Source organism: Ambystoma mexicanum, chromosome 4q (genome assembly GCF_040938575.1).
Source record: "Ambystoma mexicanum isolate Mex_15411 chromosome 4q, UKY_AmexF1_1, whole genome shotgun sequence".
Classification (NCBI taxonomy): domain Eukaryota; kingdom Metazoa; phylum Chordata; class Amphibia; order Caudata; family Ambystomatidae; genus Ambystoma; species Ambystoma mexicanum.
In genome coordinates this window covers 1,131,642,323-1,131,662,906 of record NC_090928.1, presented here as the reverse complement: position 1 = coordinate 1,131,662,906, position 20,584 = coordinate 1,131,642,323, and the positions used below count along the sequence as shown (strand labels likewise).

General features: G+C 43.5%; 1 protein-coding gene across 6 annotated transcripts in view; it reads left to right on the top strand.

Moving 5' to 3' along the window:
* The window catches only part of CLIP4 (CAP-Gly domain containing linker protein family member 4), a 609,451-nt gene that overhangs the window by 73,688 nt on the left and 515,179 nt on the right, over positions 1 to 20,584 (top strand). For all 6 annotated transcript variants that reach the window (XM_069608715.1, XM_069608714.1, XM_069608711.1 and 3 more), the window contains exons 4-5: positions 3,540 to 3,633; positions 13,973 to 14,134. In XM_069608715.1, coding sequence (XP_069464816.1) covers positions 3,540 to 3,633; positions 13,973 to 14,134 — 256 coding nt within the window. The remainder of the gene's footprint in view (positions 1 to 3,539; positions 3,634 to 13,972; positions 14,135 to 20,584) is intronic.

The following is a 20,584-nucleotide window of genomic DNA, read 5'->3' as shown; positions in this document are numbered from 1 at the left end:
AAGTAGGACGACCGGAACTTTAGGGACGCTTCGCTACAATAAGGCCTTCACTAAAAGAAGTAAACAATGGGTGATCAAACCAGTGTTTGAGGATATGCAATATGAGTTTATTGAGAGACTTATTGTTGATGTCCTAGATAGGCACATACATGGAGTTGTGAACGAACCTGTGCAGGGGACAACTGCATTGCCACCCAACATTGCCTCTGTTCCATGTCCACCTAAAGCAGAGCTCATTGAGAAATACACATCATGGTTTAAATGATTGTAATTTGATTGTCTGTTCTCTCGAGTCTCCTCATGTTGCAGGCCCATTGAATATGTGTATCTATGTAATGTGTAAATAAAAGTGATTGCTCAGTGTACATGCAATGTGTCTATCCAACCTTGTTCATTTGCGCATTAAATTAAACCAAACAGTAATATAAATCATTTTTAAAAAAATATAGAATGTCTCCGTATTTATGGTTCTCTGGGGCTGCAAAGCACGCAGACAAAATGCAAAGATGGAGTGTAAATTTCAAGTCCTGTGAGATGGCCTTACACTGAATGTAGCTAACTAGGAATGTGTGCTCGTTCAAAGTGAAGGTCAGCTGCTTTGATTTTTTGCTCGGGTGCCGGAATGGCCCACGACTCAGTATAAGGTTCTATTGTTATTTGACCTTGACAGGCCGGGACCATCCTGAAAGACTTCTTTTTGGGGGTGTGGTGCAATAACGTAAGAAACGATAATGAATAAAATTTCAGAAACGATAGCCATTTAATGTTCGTTCATTAGAAGAAATAACGTTGGCATAGAAGGAGTGGTATTTCGGGGCTGCCCTACGCACAGACACAATGGAAAATGCAAATATAATGTAAGTAACTCTTTAGATGAGTTTATACCGCAATTTAATTACTATACAGTAGCTTTAAAGACGGGTTAAGTTGTACTTGTTCGTTCTATGTGGCATATTGTTTTGTACCGCGCACTATCTTGAGGAGAACCATCTCCTTTTACGGAAGCACCTCAAAACCTTCCTCTTTGCTTCTGCTTTCTCTCTCCCTCTCCCCTGCTACAACTGGTCCACTGTCTGCGACCTCGGTCCTGGGCCCTTCCACTCTCCACCTGCACTGCCTCCCTGTCAACCCCTGCACTGGGGGACTGTCTCAGTATCCTACAGACCCCCCTTGACGTATAATACCCAGTTGCACTGTCCTAGCTATGAAATAATTTCCCGACCTAATATATAAAATGAATAATTTTAATAAAGATCTGATGGTGAGACTAATTTCATTTTTTATGTTTTTAAAACAGGTACATCCTTCATTATTGTATGTGTCACGAGTACCAGACACCGGCGGATGGCTTTTACAACCGCCAGTTGCTTCTCCGCGTGAACAACGTTACCACCCTGACCATTTTATGGGACGATCGCCAAGTACAAGTATGCCCTTACGCGGTACTAACGGCTAGATGCAACATACAGACCGTTGTGGTGGCCTAGTGCCTCGTTGTTGGAACAGCCATGCGATTATCAGTGCGACCGAAGAGCTTATTTTATCGTAAACCAACACCCTGTGTACTGCACACGAACATCGCTTGCCTCAAGACGAACTATTTTGGATCGAGAGCAAAGAAAAATGCAAATCGCTGAATATTCTCTAAACATTTGATGTCCAATAAATGTACTTTATCAAATTTACAATCTTGCGGTTTGATTTAAAAGTACAGTTTCATATTCCGAATTGTGGCGCGCTGTGTTGTGAGCTGATCTGTGTTGGTTTCCGGGTTCTGTGTGGAGTCGCGTAGAAGACGCCTGGGCGCGTTCGCCTACGCAGCACAGTCACGTCACGGATAGAGGCGGGGAATATGAATGTTTTGATAAAGTCTGTTTCAGGGGCGGGGGATTTGATTTATTGCCGCAAAAGCAGGTGAGCCAGGTCGATGGGGGGAAATGATAGGATTATCAGAAAATGGCGGCTGATTTCGAGTGCGTTAATGGACGAAAAGTCGGGTAAGGTCCATAGGAAAGTTTTCTACGATCTACCGATTTATGCTTAAAAACACATGGCCGAACCGTAGGGACAATAAAAAAAAAGTCCCGGAACTATCCTTTAAGATATATTTATAAATTACGCACAGTGCATGCTGGATTGAACATACAACATGAAATTGATGTTTTCTTATGGACACAATATATCTTGATAGAGCTGTTTTCCCATTTGCTTTAATGTAGTGTACCTCCAACCATCATGTGGCAGCGATGTAAATTAAACGTTCCACATATATGCTAATCACACTAGTAAAGGCCTTTTTGGATGGCTAGAAATAATTGACTGAACCATTTTAACCTTGGATAGAATTATGGTTATTAAGAAAACATAATAGAGTATATCAAGCTGCAATGATGTAACTTAAGAACTGTCAGAATAGCTAATTGTAGGATTGGCAAAATACATTCTAATACCATGATTATGATTGCAGTTATCTTTGATTTTGATCGAGGTGACATTCAAATTGATCAAATCGTAAAACAAAATTGGACACACTTTTGGTATTGAAAAATGTAGATAGTTGGACATTCCTATTCCGGTATATTAACCTCCTGCTTTACCAGATTTTTAATTATAAAAATGTGGTAATATGCTGATATAGGCAAAATATCAACTGTAAACATAACTGGGAATGATGGCCACACACATGCTTACGCATGACGTCATTGTGTATATACATTTAATTTGAAGTGGCTACTGCGGTAAGCCATGCAGAAAGCTATACAACACTGAAAACCAGCAGGGATGAAATGAATACCAAACTTATTAAAAAAAGATGAGCCCAACCACGCTAGTCATACTAATAATAGACACGTGAAAATGACTCTAGTACATGTCTTTTATAATTGCAGATTAAGGAACATAAAAAATTAATTTATTAGTTTGAAGCAAACAATAAATTGACCGGAATTAATTCTTGTACCATCACGATGAGTTAAGCCAATAGGTATTATATTTATGCAATTCTTAATATCTGTCTTTTAGGACATTAGCTAACAGAACATTTATATTATAGATACTAATAATGGATGCTCACTTGAAACACAGACATTTGTCTGGACATTAAGGATGAAACATTCTTTTTTTTTTGTGTGTAAGTTACTGCTATTCTTACAAGAGAACATCTTGTAGAATTCCTAGCTGTGTTCTTTAAAATAATATTTAATGATGACAATTGGCCCTTCTTAGAAAAAGTGCAACACCCTTCAGTACTTGTGGTCCATGCTTTAAATAGAAGGAATTTCGAATATTTTTCTTAGTTAGATCAACTGTGTCTATCAAAATAAAAAAAACTATGTAATTGGAATTAATCGCTGTAAAAATATGTTTTCTAGCTAATCCCCCCCCCCAAAAAGGAAATTTCAACTAAATGGAGACATGCATTTCTAATAAACTAGTCAATAACAAAAATATGTAATTCCATTGCTGAGCTTGTTTTTGGTTCCTACATGCAAAAGCTTTTTTCATTATTATTTGTTAATAGATAACCGATTTTCCTGCAGATCCTGAGGAGAGGCTGTAATGTGAATGACCGAGACGGACTAACCGACATGACCCTTTTGCATTACGCCTGTAAGTCGGGTGCCAATGGAATTGGTAAGTCCTTGTGTTTCTACCCATGATTTCATTTCATAATGGAAGGATCTGTCCAAGTTCTCCTCATTTTAAGTCAAATACAATAAAATAAATGGTCTTTATCCCATTGTGGCTCTATTGCAATACATTTTTGCCCTATAATAGGCCTGAATATGAAACATTTGTGCCAATACTCCCAACAAAAGACTGTAGGGATTAACGAGTTGAAGGTGCATTGCACCTGTACTGTTCAGTGCACCTTTTGAGATCATCGGCATCAACGGCTCTTGCCACAGTACTGTTGATGCTTATGATAGTACCATTGTGTTGTCTGATTCAATGTGGATCCCTAAGATAAAACTTCTTAGTTCCATTGATGATGCATACTTGCTGCAAAGAAAGTAAAGATTACAACCAAAATGTAATTGAAATCTATTTTTACTTGCCTGAAAATGCTCCAAAATGTCATATTTAATTTTCATATTTCAATAAAAGAAATTAAGGTTAGACATGAAGTGCAAAAAATGATAGATTTACTCATGTCACTTATTGATCAATCTAAAATATTGATTACAACTGTGTAGCTTCAAGAAAATCAGAAACTGTACAGACGACAATTTAACCTGAAAATACTAGTGTAATTTCACGATACTTGTTGAACAGACAAAAACACTGTTTGTTTTGGTGGCAGACAGCATTTCTATATCTGTCCCCACAGCTTGCAACATTAAACTGCATGTTCCTAATCATGGAGGAGCTCATTTTAAATGCACTCGTAATTTGGTGGTGGGCAGCCATTACGTGTATACATACACGTATGCGGCTACCTGCCACCACATTTTTGGTAATTTGCATGGCGGAGTTCAAATGGGCAGGGCAAAAGTCTGCATACACATGTGCACGTACACCGCCTTTTGCTCTGCACATTTGCACTAAGCTGTGCAAATGCTGCCTACTATGCTCGCGTGGCAGGAAGGGTCGCCCATGGCAGTCAGCGTTTAATTATATTAATAAACTCTGCCTGCCATCAAATCGAAACTGGTAGGGAGTTTTTAATTGTAAATGCTGCCTGCCAGGTGAGCATAGTAGGCAGCGTTTACAATGGATGCCTTTGGAGTCTGTCTGTTTTATGCTGACTCATAAAGCTGGAGAGCTCCATAGGGAGCCTCAGAATTTGCACCGGCATGAAAATGCAAACCGGCGCAAATATGGTTTACTTGTATGGTGTCAAGGAAGGGAGGCGGCGGGAGCCCAAATTGCATTCTGCCTATCCTCTCTGACATATAAATGGATGAAAATGTGGCATTCTGTGTATGAAGTGTGTAAATGTTTTACACAAATGTTACGCCTGGAGCAAAATGAGCCATAGAGTGTATAAAGATCATGTTAATGTGAGTAAATTATTTTCATGTTTCATTTTGATCTCTCATAAGGCTGTTTTTAAGTAAATACTTCTTTTATAATCACTTTTAATTGATTCATCTTGTATAACGCGCTTAATACCGGAGACCAGTCTCTATGTGCAGGACCAGGATTCAAACCTGTGTTGTTCTGCGTTGTCTTGCTTTAAAGACAAACACGCTGCCCCAGCGCTATCCTCCGGGCTCTATAATAGAAAAAACAATACAGACAATAACTTTAGTTGCATTGAAAGAATCTTGTGCAAGAATGTTACAGGAGAAATAATAACGTGAAGCTCTATCCTCCTGAGAAACACAATTTTAGAAGACTGGTTATCCCCAATTTAAGCCCTCCACAAAAATGCTTAGTAGTTTTCCATGATGCACTTTAGATTTGTTAAAAGAATAGCACATTTCAGTGGGGGTAAAAGCAAGAAATTAACGGGAAGGCTACAGGGGACACATCACTGTCCACCAAATTACACAAAACAATAAATATAATAATATATAAATATAGAATGTTTTCAAATAAAGGTATTCCTTAAACGAACAAGGTCAAATGTGTATTTTGATCACAGTTTCCTTCCAAAGCAGGACACTTACTTTTTAATGCAAAATAGTGCCTAAATTCCTATGGTTACATTTTTGACTGTTTGGGAATTTGCAATGTTTCACGATCTGTTGACTTGCCCCAGATGAGGCATAGTAAATCTGTGTTTGTCTTGCTGAGGTGTTGTGATGCACGTAGCTCATGATCATTTCTGTACATTGAAGCTCATTATCGGATAGTAAAGGCTTTAATTTGAACAACTTCTCTGATAGGCAATGAATTATACGTTGCTGTGCATAGTGCACATTCATAATCCGTGGCCATGGCCAAATCTTTAGCCACTGTGTATCTGAGATATGGCTGTCCCTCTTTATATTCCAGAGTTTGACCTGAGTTGTGTAATTTCCAGGACCCGGGGTACTATTATACATAAAGTAGATTTAGAGAAAATCCTTTGAGCAAGGCTTCCGCGGAGCATGCGCTTGGCGTTCCGTCTCGGCACCCAGAATGTAATACCTACGTTACGAAGGGCACCTTATCCCTGGTGACCCTCATCCTGCTTCACCTCCTCACACAATACCAGCAGAAGAGACCACGACCAGCTGGAAAGAGGGGGAGACTGTTCTGTAGGAGGGAGCCAACCGAGGAGAGAGATCTGCTTCCGGCTCTCTGCTTGGAGAAGCGTTTGATCTGCAGAGAGTTGGATCCAGAATTTCAGAGGAATTTGGAAGGACAGTATTTAGTAAGAGAGAGTTGCAGGTAGCGTGGTCCCAGACCCCAGACAGCCTTGTGTATGAAGTGAAGTGGACAGAGAAGAAAGGGGCAGGTTGAAGAAGAGACTGTTACAGTAATCTAGCCTGGAGAGGACCAGAGCTCTAGCGACCTTGAGCTTCTGGGGGAAGATGAGGAAAGGGAGAATGCCTCGAAGGAGGTGAAGTTGAAAGTGGACCTTCTTGGCAAGGCCCAAGATGTGAGGAGTAAAGGAGAGCGAGGAGTCGAAGATGACCCTGATTTTTTTGGCCTCAGTTGAAGGAGAGGAAGGTGAGCCCATACAGGGCGTCCAGAGTGCAGGAGGGAAGCTGGGAGTAGGTGTCCTTATAGGCAGGAGCTCGGTCTTACTGGCATTAAGGCAGAATTTTGCTTCATTGACATTATTGCATTACCTTTTTAATACGGGCAAAACCCCAGGAAGGTATATTGATTAAACAGAACTTTGAAGTTACCACTAGGTCTTTACCAGTGACACAGCATACTCGATGGTTAGGTAGACTTAGGGTGAAGGTAACCCTAATCCAACCAAGGACTAATACAAGGCATATCTAGGGAGAACCTTGGTGAGTGAAGGAACTCACAAAACATTTCTGATTGAGGAACTCAAAGTTAAAACAGTGAAGCAGCCCTAACGACTGCAAACTATGACAGTAGAACCTGGACCCCTTAGGACTCAGAGATGTAGCAGTGTATAAGGTAACATTACACACCAAGGGGGGGGCTTAGCAGGGAAAGTGAACCCTGAATAACAGACACTGATGACCTATTTATTTTTTCCCCAGTATCTCTTTATTGAACTTATAACAATTCATAGTATGGCAACAAGTGAAAATTCCCGAACAAAATCTCCCTGGTAGACTCTTTCCAAACGTCACAAGTTTCAATGTTAACAAGGTACCAGAGACCGATGACCCATATTGCATTTAGACCCCCACCCTCCAACCCCCAAGGCTCTTTACATGCCTCCCCCCCCTCCCCTTCCCCTTGGTTTTCACATGTGTAATCTTTACTAGTGATGCTGCGATTACATTATATTTGTGAGTCTTTGTTGCTTTGTCGTTGCTTCAAGGACTCAGTGGTTGTAGAGGACTCTGCTGTCCACGGGGAGCACTGTTTAAAGATTCTCACCAGGTCTTAACATTTTGAGTTCAGCCCTCTAGGCTTGATTCTTCTCAAGAAAAAGAGACCATTCCTATTCTAAGCTCCTTGGTGTCTCTTGCAACAATACCGTGAGGTTCTTCATGTCGCAAATTGTTTGCTTTTTCTAGCTCATTCTTGTTAAGTGGGGAGATAGGGTTGCTTCCAGAATGTAACTAGATAGACCCATGTGGCTTGTAGTAGATTACCTACCCGGTGTGGTAACGGTGAAATAATGTCCCCATCTTCCAGCGTACCGAACAATATCTGAATTAGGATAAGGATTCTTTCAACTCCCTCCACGTCTTTTATCCATGTAGAACCTCTTTCCAGTGGGTTTGCACCAGTGAGCAGCCCCATCACATGTGCTGGTATGCACTCGATACACCACATCCCCTTCAACAGTATGCATTGGTGGCAAACATTTTAGTTAATTTTAGGGCGAGGTGGGGGGGGGGTACCATTTATACACAACTTAATATTATATAATTTTACACTGCAATGAGAGCATTGCACTCCATGCCCCTATGCAGAGTGGAGTCCATAACTCCTTGGGAAGGAAAATATGGTGAGAGAAATCCCTATGTTGTTTTATCCCCTTGACTTGGGGCGAGTCCCTCCTCAACAGGGTCCCTTGAAGCTGTGAAACTAGGCCTTGGCGGCCCAGTTGTCTATCCAAAACTTGCTCAAAGGACAGCAAGTGCCAATTTAGCTTTTTTCTCTCTCTAGAATCAGTAACAAGAGGCCTGAAAATCGAGAGGAAGATTATAGCCAGGGCTTCCTTTAATTTGTCCATACTGATGTTTTTATCCTCGTCCCATTACTGGGCTGCCTCAAACCAACTTTGAAACCTCATTGGGTCTTGTATCACGTCTCTGTTAAGGGATGCATATACAACTGTGGGGTTTTTCCATTCCAAAAGAAGGCAAGAATTTATTTTGTTTCCTCTTTGAAGAAGGCCCCAGCAAGTTTAACAGGTTACAGTTGAAATAAAAAGATCATTCAGAGAAAATGGAGGCCAGAAAAACAGTCTCCATTAATGGAAACAAGATGTTGAATAAAGTGAGAACACAAGGACACTGCAAAAATAATCCAGAAAGAAGTGTTAAAAGAAAGTCGAGGAGCGCCAGCTCTCTGACTGATGTGAATCCTACCATGGTCGAAGTGAAAGTTGGTTAGATAGACCAATTTAGTATTTGCATCTTTACTAGAACTGTGGTTGGCCTCTGGGCTATATTCTGTCCTAGGAAGTCTTCTCTCATTGAATGCCCCCCAAGCCTGATAGCCCTAAATGTGCACCCTCTCTGCCATTTTGTTTTCTGTATGGGATATTTCCTTATTTCCCTAACAAAGAGCCTCAATATGAGTTTGGCAGTGTTAGAAGTGATAACTAGAATCTGTTTGGGGGAATTAAAACAAGGGGTAACTGAAGTTTATATGATTTAAGTTTTGGTTCGTCCAGATTCTGAAACCCAATAGGACATCATTGGGGAACGGAAGAATTGCCTCCAGAAATAATTCATCTGAATGTTGGACCTTTTGGTTCTGCAACTGAAGTGGACTGCATTCGAAAACTGGAGGCAGTTCTGTTCCTTTCAGTTTTTTTCAGTTATTCTAGCTTCTTAATGAGGCAACATGTTCTTCAATCCAACAGCATGTTAATGGCTTGTAAATGTGCATTGAGACTGAATCCATACACGCTCAAGTAGGTTAATTCTTAACAAAAAGGCCAGCTGGTTAAAGTCCATTTAAGATGGTCATGTGCCATCCATAACAGTTGATTCTTGTTAATTTGTCCCTCCTCTTTAATTCCTGTGATTTATGATCGTTTTTCTCATGGTAACCATTCTACAAGTTGTTTCTTAAGTGGTACCACAATTACTGATGCTGCTGGATGCTCCACAGCACAGCCTCTCACCCTCTCTTAGTATTTATTCATTAGACACGTTTGCAGGCAATTGATTCGTGGTTGCCTGGCCACTTTGCTTTGTTTGCCCTCTCTTGTTTACTTATACACTGCTGTGTATAAGAAGTCTTTTGGGATCAAACCAAGTTTTGTAGCCCTTTTTGTTTTTGTTTGTTTTAGTGTGCTAACATGATGGCAATCGCCATGTGCTATCTTGCCCTGATTGATGTTAGGGTTGTTACCTGACGTCTTACAAACTTGTGTTGGAACATGCACATCCCAAAACATGTGCACTGAGGGTGCACATAATGTCCACACATCTGTGTGCCTCTGAAGTCTAGGCACCTGCTGCACACCCCTTTGCTCTCTTTTCACCCTGTACTCTGAGTCCTGCTGTGCCTACCTACTGCACTCCGATCTCCTTTCCCTTTGCCCCACTCTCTGCCTACGCTCTCCATTGAATAGTCCCATCATTCTTGCTCTTACAATTGCTGCACTTTCCAGCACCAATCTTTTCTGTGCTTCACTCTGATCGCCTCTACGGCTGTCTCAATTGATGAGCCTCCATTTACTTCTCCCTCCATCGTTGCCTTCCTTATTAATGTTGTTTCACTTCCTAAACATTAACTGGAAATATTCAGTTATTACCACCCACTTTTCGGACCTTCTTGTCCTGGCCGTGAGCTGGTCCTATGATTCTTTCAACCCTGTTATACTCTCTGCTGTCCCCTTGAGCTATAACATTCTCCACATAGACTATCCTGCCTCATACCCTGCCTTACATGTTGGAGGAGTGGTCATTATATTCTGCGCTCTTTGCATTCAGGCCTCTCGGTTTCCCCAGCATGACTCTGCTGAAAGAATGACTTAGGTTGCCATTACCTCCTCCCTCACTGTCTCCTTCAACCAGAATGCCTTGCCAGAACCTTTGAGCGTGTCAAGCTACAGGTGAAAACCAGCCCCATGCAGATTGAGTCTAATAAACTGGTCCCTGTTGAGAAAAACGAGCACTCATTGCAGCAGGGAACCAACGAGATGCCACTTGCCAGCGCGAGCCATCAGAGACTGTTGTATTTGCCATGGAGCAAATGGGGTGGGGGCTAAAACGAGCTTTTGTCTTTTTTAATGGAACGACCCACTCTCTGGGAGAAAAAGAAAGACAATGACGGGACCCCAAAGTCAGGTAGAGCAAATATCTGATGGGGTAGGTTGAATTGGAAGAACAAAAACCAGCGAGAGACAGGTTGAAACATCCCACGAGGCATCCAGGACGATCGATAGTCTAAAAGGAGGACATATGGTGCAGTGGAGTATTGAGAAATGTGTGGCTCAGTTCTTTTGGAATGCAGGTGAGGTATTCTGTCATAGTGGTTCCTAGTGTAAAGAGTGTAGCTCTGATTAGGGGAGGGTATGGGTGAATGAATGGTAGTGGAGGGAAAGGGGTGTGTAGTTGAGGGGTACAATGAGAGTGAGACTGGCAGTGAAGTGAGACTAGGTTAGTGAGTGGAGTAGTGAAAGGTGAGAATGAGAGGGAGAGAATGTGAGGGTGAGGGAGAAAGTTTGTTGGTTGGAGCTGGAAGGATGGAGAACAGGAGGGGAAGACTAGAGGTAGTATTGGAATAGGATTGGAGTAGGGTACTCCCTAAGAGCCCCCAGAGGGAGTTTGGTAGAGAAGGCCTCTGTCTTTAGGCCCACCCACGGCAAAAGATTAGTCTGGATGGTACAATCCAATCTCAAGTGTTTCGTTTAAGAGTGGGTGTCATGGAAGCCTGTGCAAGATGTGACAGGAGACTGAAGAACCAGCAATAAGCCTCCTTTAGTTGCAGCTACCGAATAAATAAATAAAAACCTGTGAACCATCCATCAAATGTATTTGTATTTTATTTATTTGTAAAGTGCGCCGGGCCCAAGGGCATCAGGGCGCATAATCTTATAAATCACAATTACAGTTACATACAATAGCGAAGGAGCTAGGCTCAACCTGTTTACAGAAACATACAGATATGAACCCGTTAACAATACAACAGCATAAGTTAAATATAAGGCAATATGTACAATAAGACAATATGGTCGCGAGTTCAGTGCTAGGGACAGCAAATCCATGTCAAAGATAGTACATCAGGTATATCAATTGTTTTGTGTGAAGAGCCATGATTTGGTTTTGTTCTTGAAAGATTGGAAAGAAGGCTCAGTCCTGATGGTGTTAGGGAGAGAGTTCCAGAGCTTAGTGTCCAGAACAGGGAAGATCACACCCCCTGCTTTTTGTAGTATGAGTTTTTTTGAGTTTATTTGGGCCATCTGACACCTGTCTGCCCTTCATTTCTTGTCATACCTCAGCCCTCTATCACATTATTTGTCTTAGAAATATTACATGTAAACCCTGTTCACACCTGAACTCTCAAACCTTTAATTACTACTAAAGCCACTTGCACTGCTTCTATTCCCCAAATTGAAAGCTCAATTCCGACACCCCAAACTCTTCAAATCCGCTATTCTTACCAGCAACTTCTATTCCGCTCATGTTGAACAAGCCAACAATACCCTAAAAGTGCACTTTGTTTTTTTTTTTTTTTTTTTTTTCATGAACTCACTCCTTGCTGCCGCAACTTTTTTCTGTTACTCCTTTCCTGGCCTAAGTTAGTGTATCTCCACTTTCTTTATTGAGAAAGTAAAATCCATGTGTTCCTCTACATATCCCACTGCCTTCTCCCCTTTCTTTCTTATCCTCCAGCACCCTCATTGGTTCATTGCTCATATTCTTCAATCTTTCTCAAAGATCTTTCCCTCTGCCATTCCGCTCTTAAATCTGGCTCCTCATCCATGCACTGACCCATCACGCATCAGTGAGGTACTGCTTCCAAGCCTCCATCTCCCTGTCCTCGAACTCCACCCCTTCATGATCACTGTACTTATTTAAACTTGTCAACCCCCCCCCCTATGCCACTCATATCTGCCACCCCATCATACACCACCCTACATCTGTCAACATTCTGGAATCCATCATCACTTCCCAACTCCAAGCTTTCATTGAATCTCTGTCCGACACACGCTTCAAGCTGTGTTTCACCCTCAGTTCTGCTCCAGATATATCGTTGCCGCACTCTGACATCCAGATGGCTGGTAGTTGTGGGGCCTGGTCCTCCTTGACACTTTGTATGCCTTAGACACCATGGATCATACTATCCTGCTGTTCAGTTTTCTTCTGGGCCCTGCTTCACCTTCCTTTCTATCCATTCTCAAACACCATGTCAATCTCTCCTCTTTCCCTTCTTACCATTCCCTGCTTTCACCCTTGTGGTGTTCCTTAGGGTACTTTGCGCTCCTATTCTGTTCCTCCTTTACATCCATCTATTTCCTTCTCTTTTTCATTTGTGTCCATGATATCCTGCTTGTAATCATCTGGATGGTGCTGCTGGATGGTGGTACTCCTGCTGGATGAATGCTAATGCTCTTCATCTTAATGCCGGAAAAAACGAGATCTCACTCTGCAGTGGACCGACCACAAATCTGCAGTGGAGCCAGCAAGTTTTGGTGTCAGTCTGTCTTACACCCCTTTTAGGGTGCCTGCCCCTACCTATTGCTATGGGCAAAACTATTGGCATGAAATCCAACAACACCCTGCCCTCGTATGCTATCAAACACGCTCCTTTTCTTCAGCCTTCGCTGCTTCACTTGCACATCCCACCATGTCCTACTCCAATCTACTAACTCCTGCTCAAGAGTGCATTGCCTTTAAATGTGTCCCTGGTGTCTTCTTGGAAAGTTTTAGGCCTGAATGTCTTTGCTGTGAGCTTGAATGCTGCTCCCCTGTTCACCCCCTGTGTTTTCTAGTCAGCTTCTTCTGTCCATTCCAGACTACTCCTGCAAAGGTGGCAACACCTTCTCAGACCTTGCCACCTATCTCCGGAACTCTTTTCAAATCCACTCCCAAATTGCCCCATTCTGTCAACCCAAAATCTGGCTGTTCTCTGCTTTCGATTTCTGATCTTCCTCCTACCTCTCTTGTGCCAATGTCCGGATGCAGTTGTGGTGTTGGCGCTGTTCACCAATTCCCATACAAAAGTGAACATGATGTAGAGAAAAACTGATTGCAGTTAGCACAGATTTTGAATCCTTGGCCGAGTACCTTTTACATGGCTTGCTTGTGCATGGCAGAAAAGATTTCTGAAAACCTCCATCACATGCTTTACTAAGGCTCCTGTAAGAGTGTGAGAAACAGGAAAGGAAATTGATATTTTGTAACAAAAGGATGGTTATTCTTTCTTCACTTCATTCTGGGGAAGCTAAGCTCCCGGATATTGATATTGATATTTTATTTCTATTGCGCTCGTACACAAGTGTTTCAGAGCGCGATGGATGCCATCAATACAATAGGGTGACGGGGCCGGGTGAGGATTATAATGAACTCCTGCAGAGAATGAACTCCACCTCATCAATGTCCCTCTGCCTCTTACAACATCGGTTTTTATTGTGTATTTTATTCTTCATAACTTTGAAACTGTGGGGTATTATTTACTGTGCTTTGTGTATATATCATATACCGACATACAGGGTTCCCAAAAGGAAAACATTTTCCTCTGATATATTTTTGAATAGGTGATGCTGATAATGCAGCAAAATACGCCTCTCAGCTCATTGAACTTGGCGCTGATATCAATTTGCGGAGCAGATGGACCAATATGAACGCATTGCATTATGCTGCCTATTTTGATGTTCCAGAGTTGATTAGTGTCATCTTAAAGGTAGCTAAACCCAGAGGTAAGCACAGAGGTTTTTAAGTGTTTGATTTGATTTGTAATATAACACTGATGAAATTGGTGAATATATGAAGCATGACTTTGTTTGTAGTGTGAAAAGTCGATGATTCGGCTAGAACACAATATAAAAATAGAAAAGCATGATTTCTGTTTTAGAGACTGCCAACAGCAGATGAAACGTGTGAATGAAAAATGCCATCTCACCTTCATTTTATGCTGTTTATTCATTCCAAGAGTCTCAACTAGCCCTATTTTGCTTCAGATTTTGTTCTTGTGATTTTGAAACTTGTTAGTTTTTTTTGCCATTTGCAACTTGTGTGAACTTTGACCCACTTTGTGATGGCACCACAAAAATAACTGAGTTTAAAGAGAAGTGTTAGGCCAGGGGAAGCACACTGTATCCCTCTTGGATGCTTCCCAGTCTCTGACTTTTATGCTGGTGTGCTCAGATTCACATATGCTCTTCTGGCTGATGATCTCTGTTACAGTTTTTAAATCTGATCAGAGAAAAAAAACTTCACTTGAGTAGCTTATCCAACTCATTTTGGCATTTTATTGTGTAGTCAATGTGGTGAGAAGACCTTTGGCCCCATCGGATGTCGTCTTCAGATTCCAACAATGCATCCTATAAAATGTATTCCCATGAATCTTTTGTTGTAGTATTTCTTCTAGAATTATGCAGATTTACATGTGATTTAATAATAATTGTGGCGTTTTGCCTTGCACAGTTTTAAGAGCACTTTGATAAACCGTGGTTGTAATTACCAGGTATTACCCACATAATGTGCGTCCTCAGGAGGATGAAGGCAATGGGTCTTCCCGATAAGGTTACAAACCTATGTCCCTGTGGCAACTTCTCATCAGAGGCTAGAGCTATCAATATAACAGACATTTTTCAAATCCTTTTCACACACAGGTCCAAGCGGAAGCCTTGTCAGGATCCCTACTATGGGAAAAATACCCGTGTTACAAGCACCCTTTTCTCACCATGCACCTCCAATAAAGACGGAGAACTAAAGGTTCTTATTTATTTCCATGGCCATCACCACATTGTGGTGTCGGTGATATCCGGCTGACATGTAACTTCATGTCTAACTATGCTTAAATCGGCATATTTGAGTGATGGGCCCAATCCTCGATGCATAGGCAGATTCGCATTTAGCAAACGCGAGCCACGAGCACTGCCTTAGAAACATATTACATTGCACCAGTGTTTTCAGGCGAGAGTCTGGGATGAGAGCCACGTGACCTTGTAATTGGAACATTGTGGTTGTTTATTGTAAATAAACCTGTTTGCTGCTCCCCAGGCTTTATGGGCTGAAATGTTCCAATAAATAGGAAATCAAGACAGAGATGGCAATTTGAAAAAACTACACAATTATGAAAAGACTACAGAACTTTCCGTGGAGCCTTATACTTTCGGGCAGCTTTTTAAAGTGAGTGAAAGGTGCATTAGCCTTGTTCTCCGATAAACCATCTCCATTCTTCCCTAGAAAGATGCTTTCCACTGATACTAGACCAGTGAGCTCAACAGCATTTTGGGGCTCAGCAGCTTTTGGCTTCTCAACCACTTTTAGCTTCTGTCTAGTAACGTTGCTAATAGTGGGAAATGACAGTTTCAGCCCAACTATTATAAAACTGAGGACTTTGCAAGGCAGTGCAGGCGATTGCTGTCAGTGGGCGCATGGGAGGCAGAAGGACGACTGGAAGAGGAAGAAGCAAGCGCTGGGCCCTTCCTTGCAGGTGGGAGGGGCTGAAGTCCCTCATTTTTCCCTGGCTGGAATTTAAATCCCCTAAACCAGATTTGTGGCATTTATGAGGCATTAAAGTCCCCAGAGCACTCTGCCCATTGACCTTTGAGCAGAACTATTACATTTTGTCAGAGCTCGAATGGATTGTGTCCTCCAACGTATTCCTCATCTTTGACACTTCGTTGTCCCAGCTTTAGCTGCTTCCGAACATTATTTTTCCCCGACAGAGGGCGCCGTGCATCGATGACTTTGAGTCGATGTCCCTCGAAGGTTTCCGTCCAGGGTGAAGTTATCAGGGATTATATATAACGCGTGCGGCGCCCGTTGGCCTCCGTTCTGTTTTTCCGTGACAGCTTTTGCTACTTCTAACAGAAAAATCCTTCGAGAATGCCTTCATCTTCCACGCCTTCAACACCGAGAACCGGTTTCAAGAAATACCGGGACTGCAGGTCCAAAATGTCCCTCACCGACCTGCACCGTGTCTGCTTGTGGTGCCTTGGAGAGGACCATGACATGGCCAATTGTTCGAAATGTCAATCTATGACAGGAAAGGCCTTGAGGGAGCGAAAGGGGAAACTCCAGGTAGCAAAATTGCCCAAATCCCCTAAGCCATGACCTGCTAACCCTTCGACTGATGAGCCGAGATGAGACTTTCCTCGAAGGGAGAAGGCGAAGCGCTCTAGTACCAGGAGTGGTTCACACCACTCTTCGTCGTCAGCGAAAAATTTGAAGAGGAGGCACCGGAGGATGCCTTCGACATCTTCCTCGGACAACTCGCCCGAAAGGGTCGCATGTCCCACAAAAAAATCTACCCCAGCAGAATGTGAAGCTTTCCAAAAGAAAATTGTAACATTTTTCGAAGAACAGGGTCATGCCTCTACCGAGCCTTCAGAGCAAGCCGGTAAGGATAGGTCCCGGACAAAATCTTGCGCGCCCTCGAGCCCAGTAAAACAGTCTGACAAACATGTAAAGCACAAAGAAAGGTTGAGATCCTCGACACCATCGAGACCCTCAACGCCATTAAAACGTCAATGCCAACGGTGTCCTCGACGGCTGCTAGGCCTCCGTCGACGAAGATGTCGTCAACACCTGTTAGGACCACAACATCAACATCTTCGAAGACAGCTACACCGCATATGCTAGCTGTTCCATCAAAGCCAACCGCCTCTTCTCAATCGGGGCCATCGAAGCCTATACTGACTCCATCTGAAAAGAGTTATACTCCTTTACCCAGGAAGGAGTTTTTCAAATCACTCTCTTCAATTTATGAAGATGAAGAACACTTAATGGGGAGGATGCTCCTTTTGGACTCCAATATGGAACGCCCAATGTTCCAGAGTGTTTGATTTCAGAGGAGTCCAGATCTATATGATAATTTGCAGTCGGTGAGTTGATACTTCACCTGAGCTTCAGTTGGTTAGACCTGAACCTGGCGTACATGCCGATGCTCCATACAGACTCTCATGTCTAGGGTTTTAGAATACCTAGGATGGAGCAGACCACCACTCCCTTATGAACAGAACGATTTAACTGATAACTTAGGTAAAGGTCCTCAAACTGACCCTGTGCTGCCATTCCATATGGCTTTGTAGGAAAGGGTGCTGGAAATTGGAAAACCCTGGATACCAATCCGGCAGTTAATAAAAATCTGACACGAAAATACTGCACCTCCAGTAGTAACCCTGACTAGCTGTCGAAACACTCCACTCCAGAGAGTCTGGTGGTGCAGGCAGCTACAGCAACGTTGAAGCAGGCAGCGTACCCTACCATCCCCCCTGATAGGGGTGGCAAACGTGTAGATGGATGGGCAAGAAAGTTATTTCAGCGGGGCGCATTGCGCTGAAATCAGACAACTCCAACTCCACCTGTGCCCTGGTAAAATGTTCTTACAATCTGTGGGATTGCATATCTATGGTGGCAGAGCATAAAGGGGAGCCCAAAGGAGAAAAAAGGGATGGCTTCTTGGCTATGATTAAGAATGGAAAGGAAGCTAGTTGTGAATCCCTTCAGTCAGGGTTGGATACTGCGGATAGTGTCAGCAGATCCATGGCGACCAGCACTGTGACACGCAGACATGCACGGTTGAGAAAGTCGGGTTACGACCAGAGGTGCAGTCGAGACGTCTCAACATGCCTTTTGACGGGTCTCATCTCTTTGGCACTAAGGCTGATGAGTGCCTTAATAAGTTGCAGACCTTTAAGGTGGCAGCCAAGTCTTTAGGTGTCGCTGTTAGGCAACCTCTGTCTTTTCATGCTAGTGGACAACCTTGGAGGGGTAGATCTTTTCGCTACTACTCCTCAGTTGGAAGTGTAAGAGGAATGGCCAGTCAAAGAGGCAAGAGAAAATTCCCTTATGGTGGACGAGGTAAAGGTGCCAAGCCAGCAGCAACCTCTTTGCCTTCGGCCACTGCAGCAGCCGCCTCAAAACTACTTTGAGGTCTTGAATCACAGTTCACCAGTGGGAGGCAGACTGTCGCAGTATTTAGAAGAATGACGGGCGAGCCATTACTTTGGATGCATGGGCTTTGGAAACGGTAGCCCATGGTTACTGCCTTCCGTTTATAAGAAGACCTCAAAGCAATCGACCGGTCAACCGTTCTTTGATGGTTCCGGATCTGCCCCTTGTGCAGGAAATTTTAACCCTGCTGGATAAAAATGCTATAGAACCAGTACCTGTAGCGAAGAGGAACAAGCAATGGTACTCCCTGTATTTATTAATCCCAGAAAGGACAGAGGACTGAGACCCATCTTGGACTTCTTGAACAAGTTCCTCTGGAAGGATAAATTCAAGATGGTCACTGTTTCTCAGATCTTTCAGGCCCTCCAACTCCAGGATTGGTTGGTGTCATTAGACCTGCAGGATGCTTATTTTCACCGGCCAATGCATGTTAAGCACAAAAAATACATCAGGTTTGCAGTTAGCAGTTCTGATTATTAGTTTCGGGTTCTGCCTTTCGGGCTAAACTCCGCCCGAGGGTCTTCACCAAACTGATGGCGGTAGTGGCAGCGAGCCTCAGGAGAGGGGGGGGATTCACGTCTACCTCTACCTGGACGATTGGCTGATCAGGGAGCGTTCTCGCAAACAAGCCTGGGATCATCTCAACATCTCTTGCCACTCCCTTCATGTCCCTTATGACACCTTCCTAACAGCTCCAATACATCTGGGCTGTACTAGACACGTCCTTGGGAAAGTGCTTGCCTCCCAAGGTGAGGGCTCAAGACATTCTTCAGATGGTATCCAAATTTCACAATGCCCAGAATCTTCCAGCCTTCGATTTCTTGAGGTTTCTCTGCCTCATCCTGCTTTTTTCTGGTGCCAGAAGCCCGCCTGAGAATGAAGTCACTTCAGTGGGCTCTAAGAACACAATGGTCCCAATTCTCAGGAAAGATGTTGGACCGACTTCAGATTCTGGCAAGGAACTCGCAGGATCTTCTGTGGTGGGCCTGCAAGGAAAATATTCAGAAGGGAGAACCCTTTTGGCAACCACAGCAGGAGATCACAGTAGTGACGGACGCCTCACTCATGGGGTGTGAAGCCCACGCCAATGATCTGACAATCAGCGGTCGTTGGTCTCCATCGGAGTCCAAACTACATATTAATCTTTTGGAGCTTAGGGCCTTTCTGCCCTCTGTACGGGGAAAGAATGTCCTGATAATGACTGACAACACAGTGGCCATGCTCTACCTCAACAAGAGAGGTGTAGGGTCACTACCACTGTGCAGAGAGGCAATGCAGCTCTGGTACTGGGCAATTCAAGAAGGAATATCTCTATCGGCAGGTCACCTAGCCAGAGAGGAGAACAGAGCGGTGGATGCTCTGAGCAGGCAGAGCACAGTCTCCCACGAGTTATCTTAGGAAGTCCTTCAAGAGATCTTCACCCTTTGGGGAAACCCTCAAGGGGATCTATTCACGACCGGGATGAATCTGAAGTGCGAACAGTACTGCTCCAGGGAATTCCCCCCCCCAAGAGGAGCCCTAGGAGACACGTTTGTCGTGGTCTGGGAGTTTCCACTGCTGTATGAGTTTCCTCCAGTCCCCATAATTCCTCACGTGATCAGGAGGTTGAGAAAGTTCAGGAAGCACATTATACTAATTGCCCCAGATTGGGCCAGGAGAACGTGGTACCCAGACCTTCTGGACATGCCCAGCTGTCCTCCGATGCGTCTTCCCCAGAGAGATTATCTTATCTCACAAGAGGTGGGTCGGGTTGTCCATCCAGAGGTCAATATTCGAATGGATTGTGTCCTCCCACGTATTCCTCATCTTAGATATATCCTTACCTTTAGCTTTGCTGCTTCGGAAAAGTTTTTCTCTCTCTCCACCAGAGGGCGCTCCCCTCGAAGCCGCGGCATCGATGTCCCTCGGCGCCACCTGTCGAGCACTGACGTCATCCGCTGTATAAATGACTCGAGCGCGCCAGTTGGCTTCAGTTCTGTTTTTCCGTTAGCTTCGCTTCGGATCGTTACAAACTGCGCTTCAGTTTCTCGTGAAGAAATATGTCGTCTTCATCGAACCCTTCCACACCGAAGACGGGATTTAAAAAATGTCTAAAATGTGGAAAGAAAATGTCTTTAACTGATCCACACAAAAATTGCCTCTGGTGCCTCGGTTCCAACCACCGAATTGAAGACTGCGGTTCGTGCCAGTCGATGACCCATAAGGCCTTAAAAGAACACAGAGGTAAACTGGCGATGGGGGAG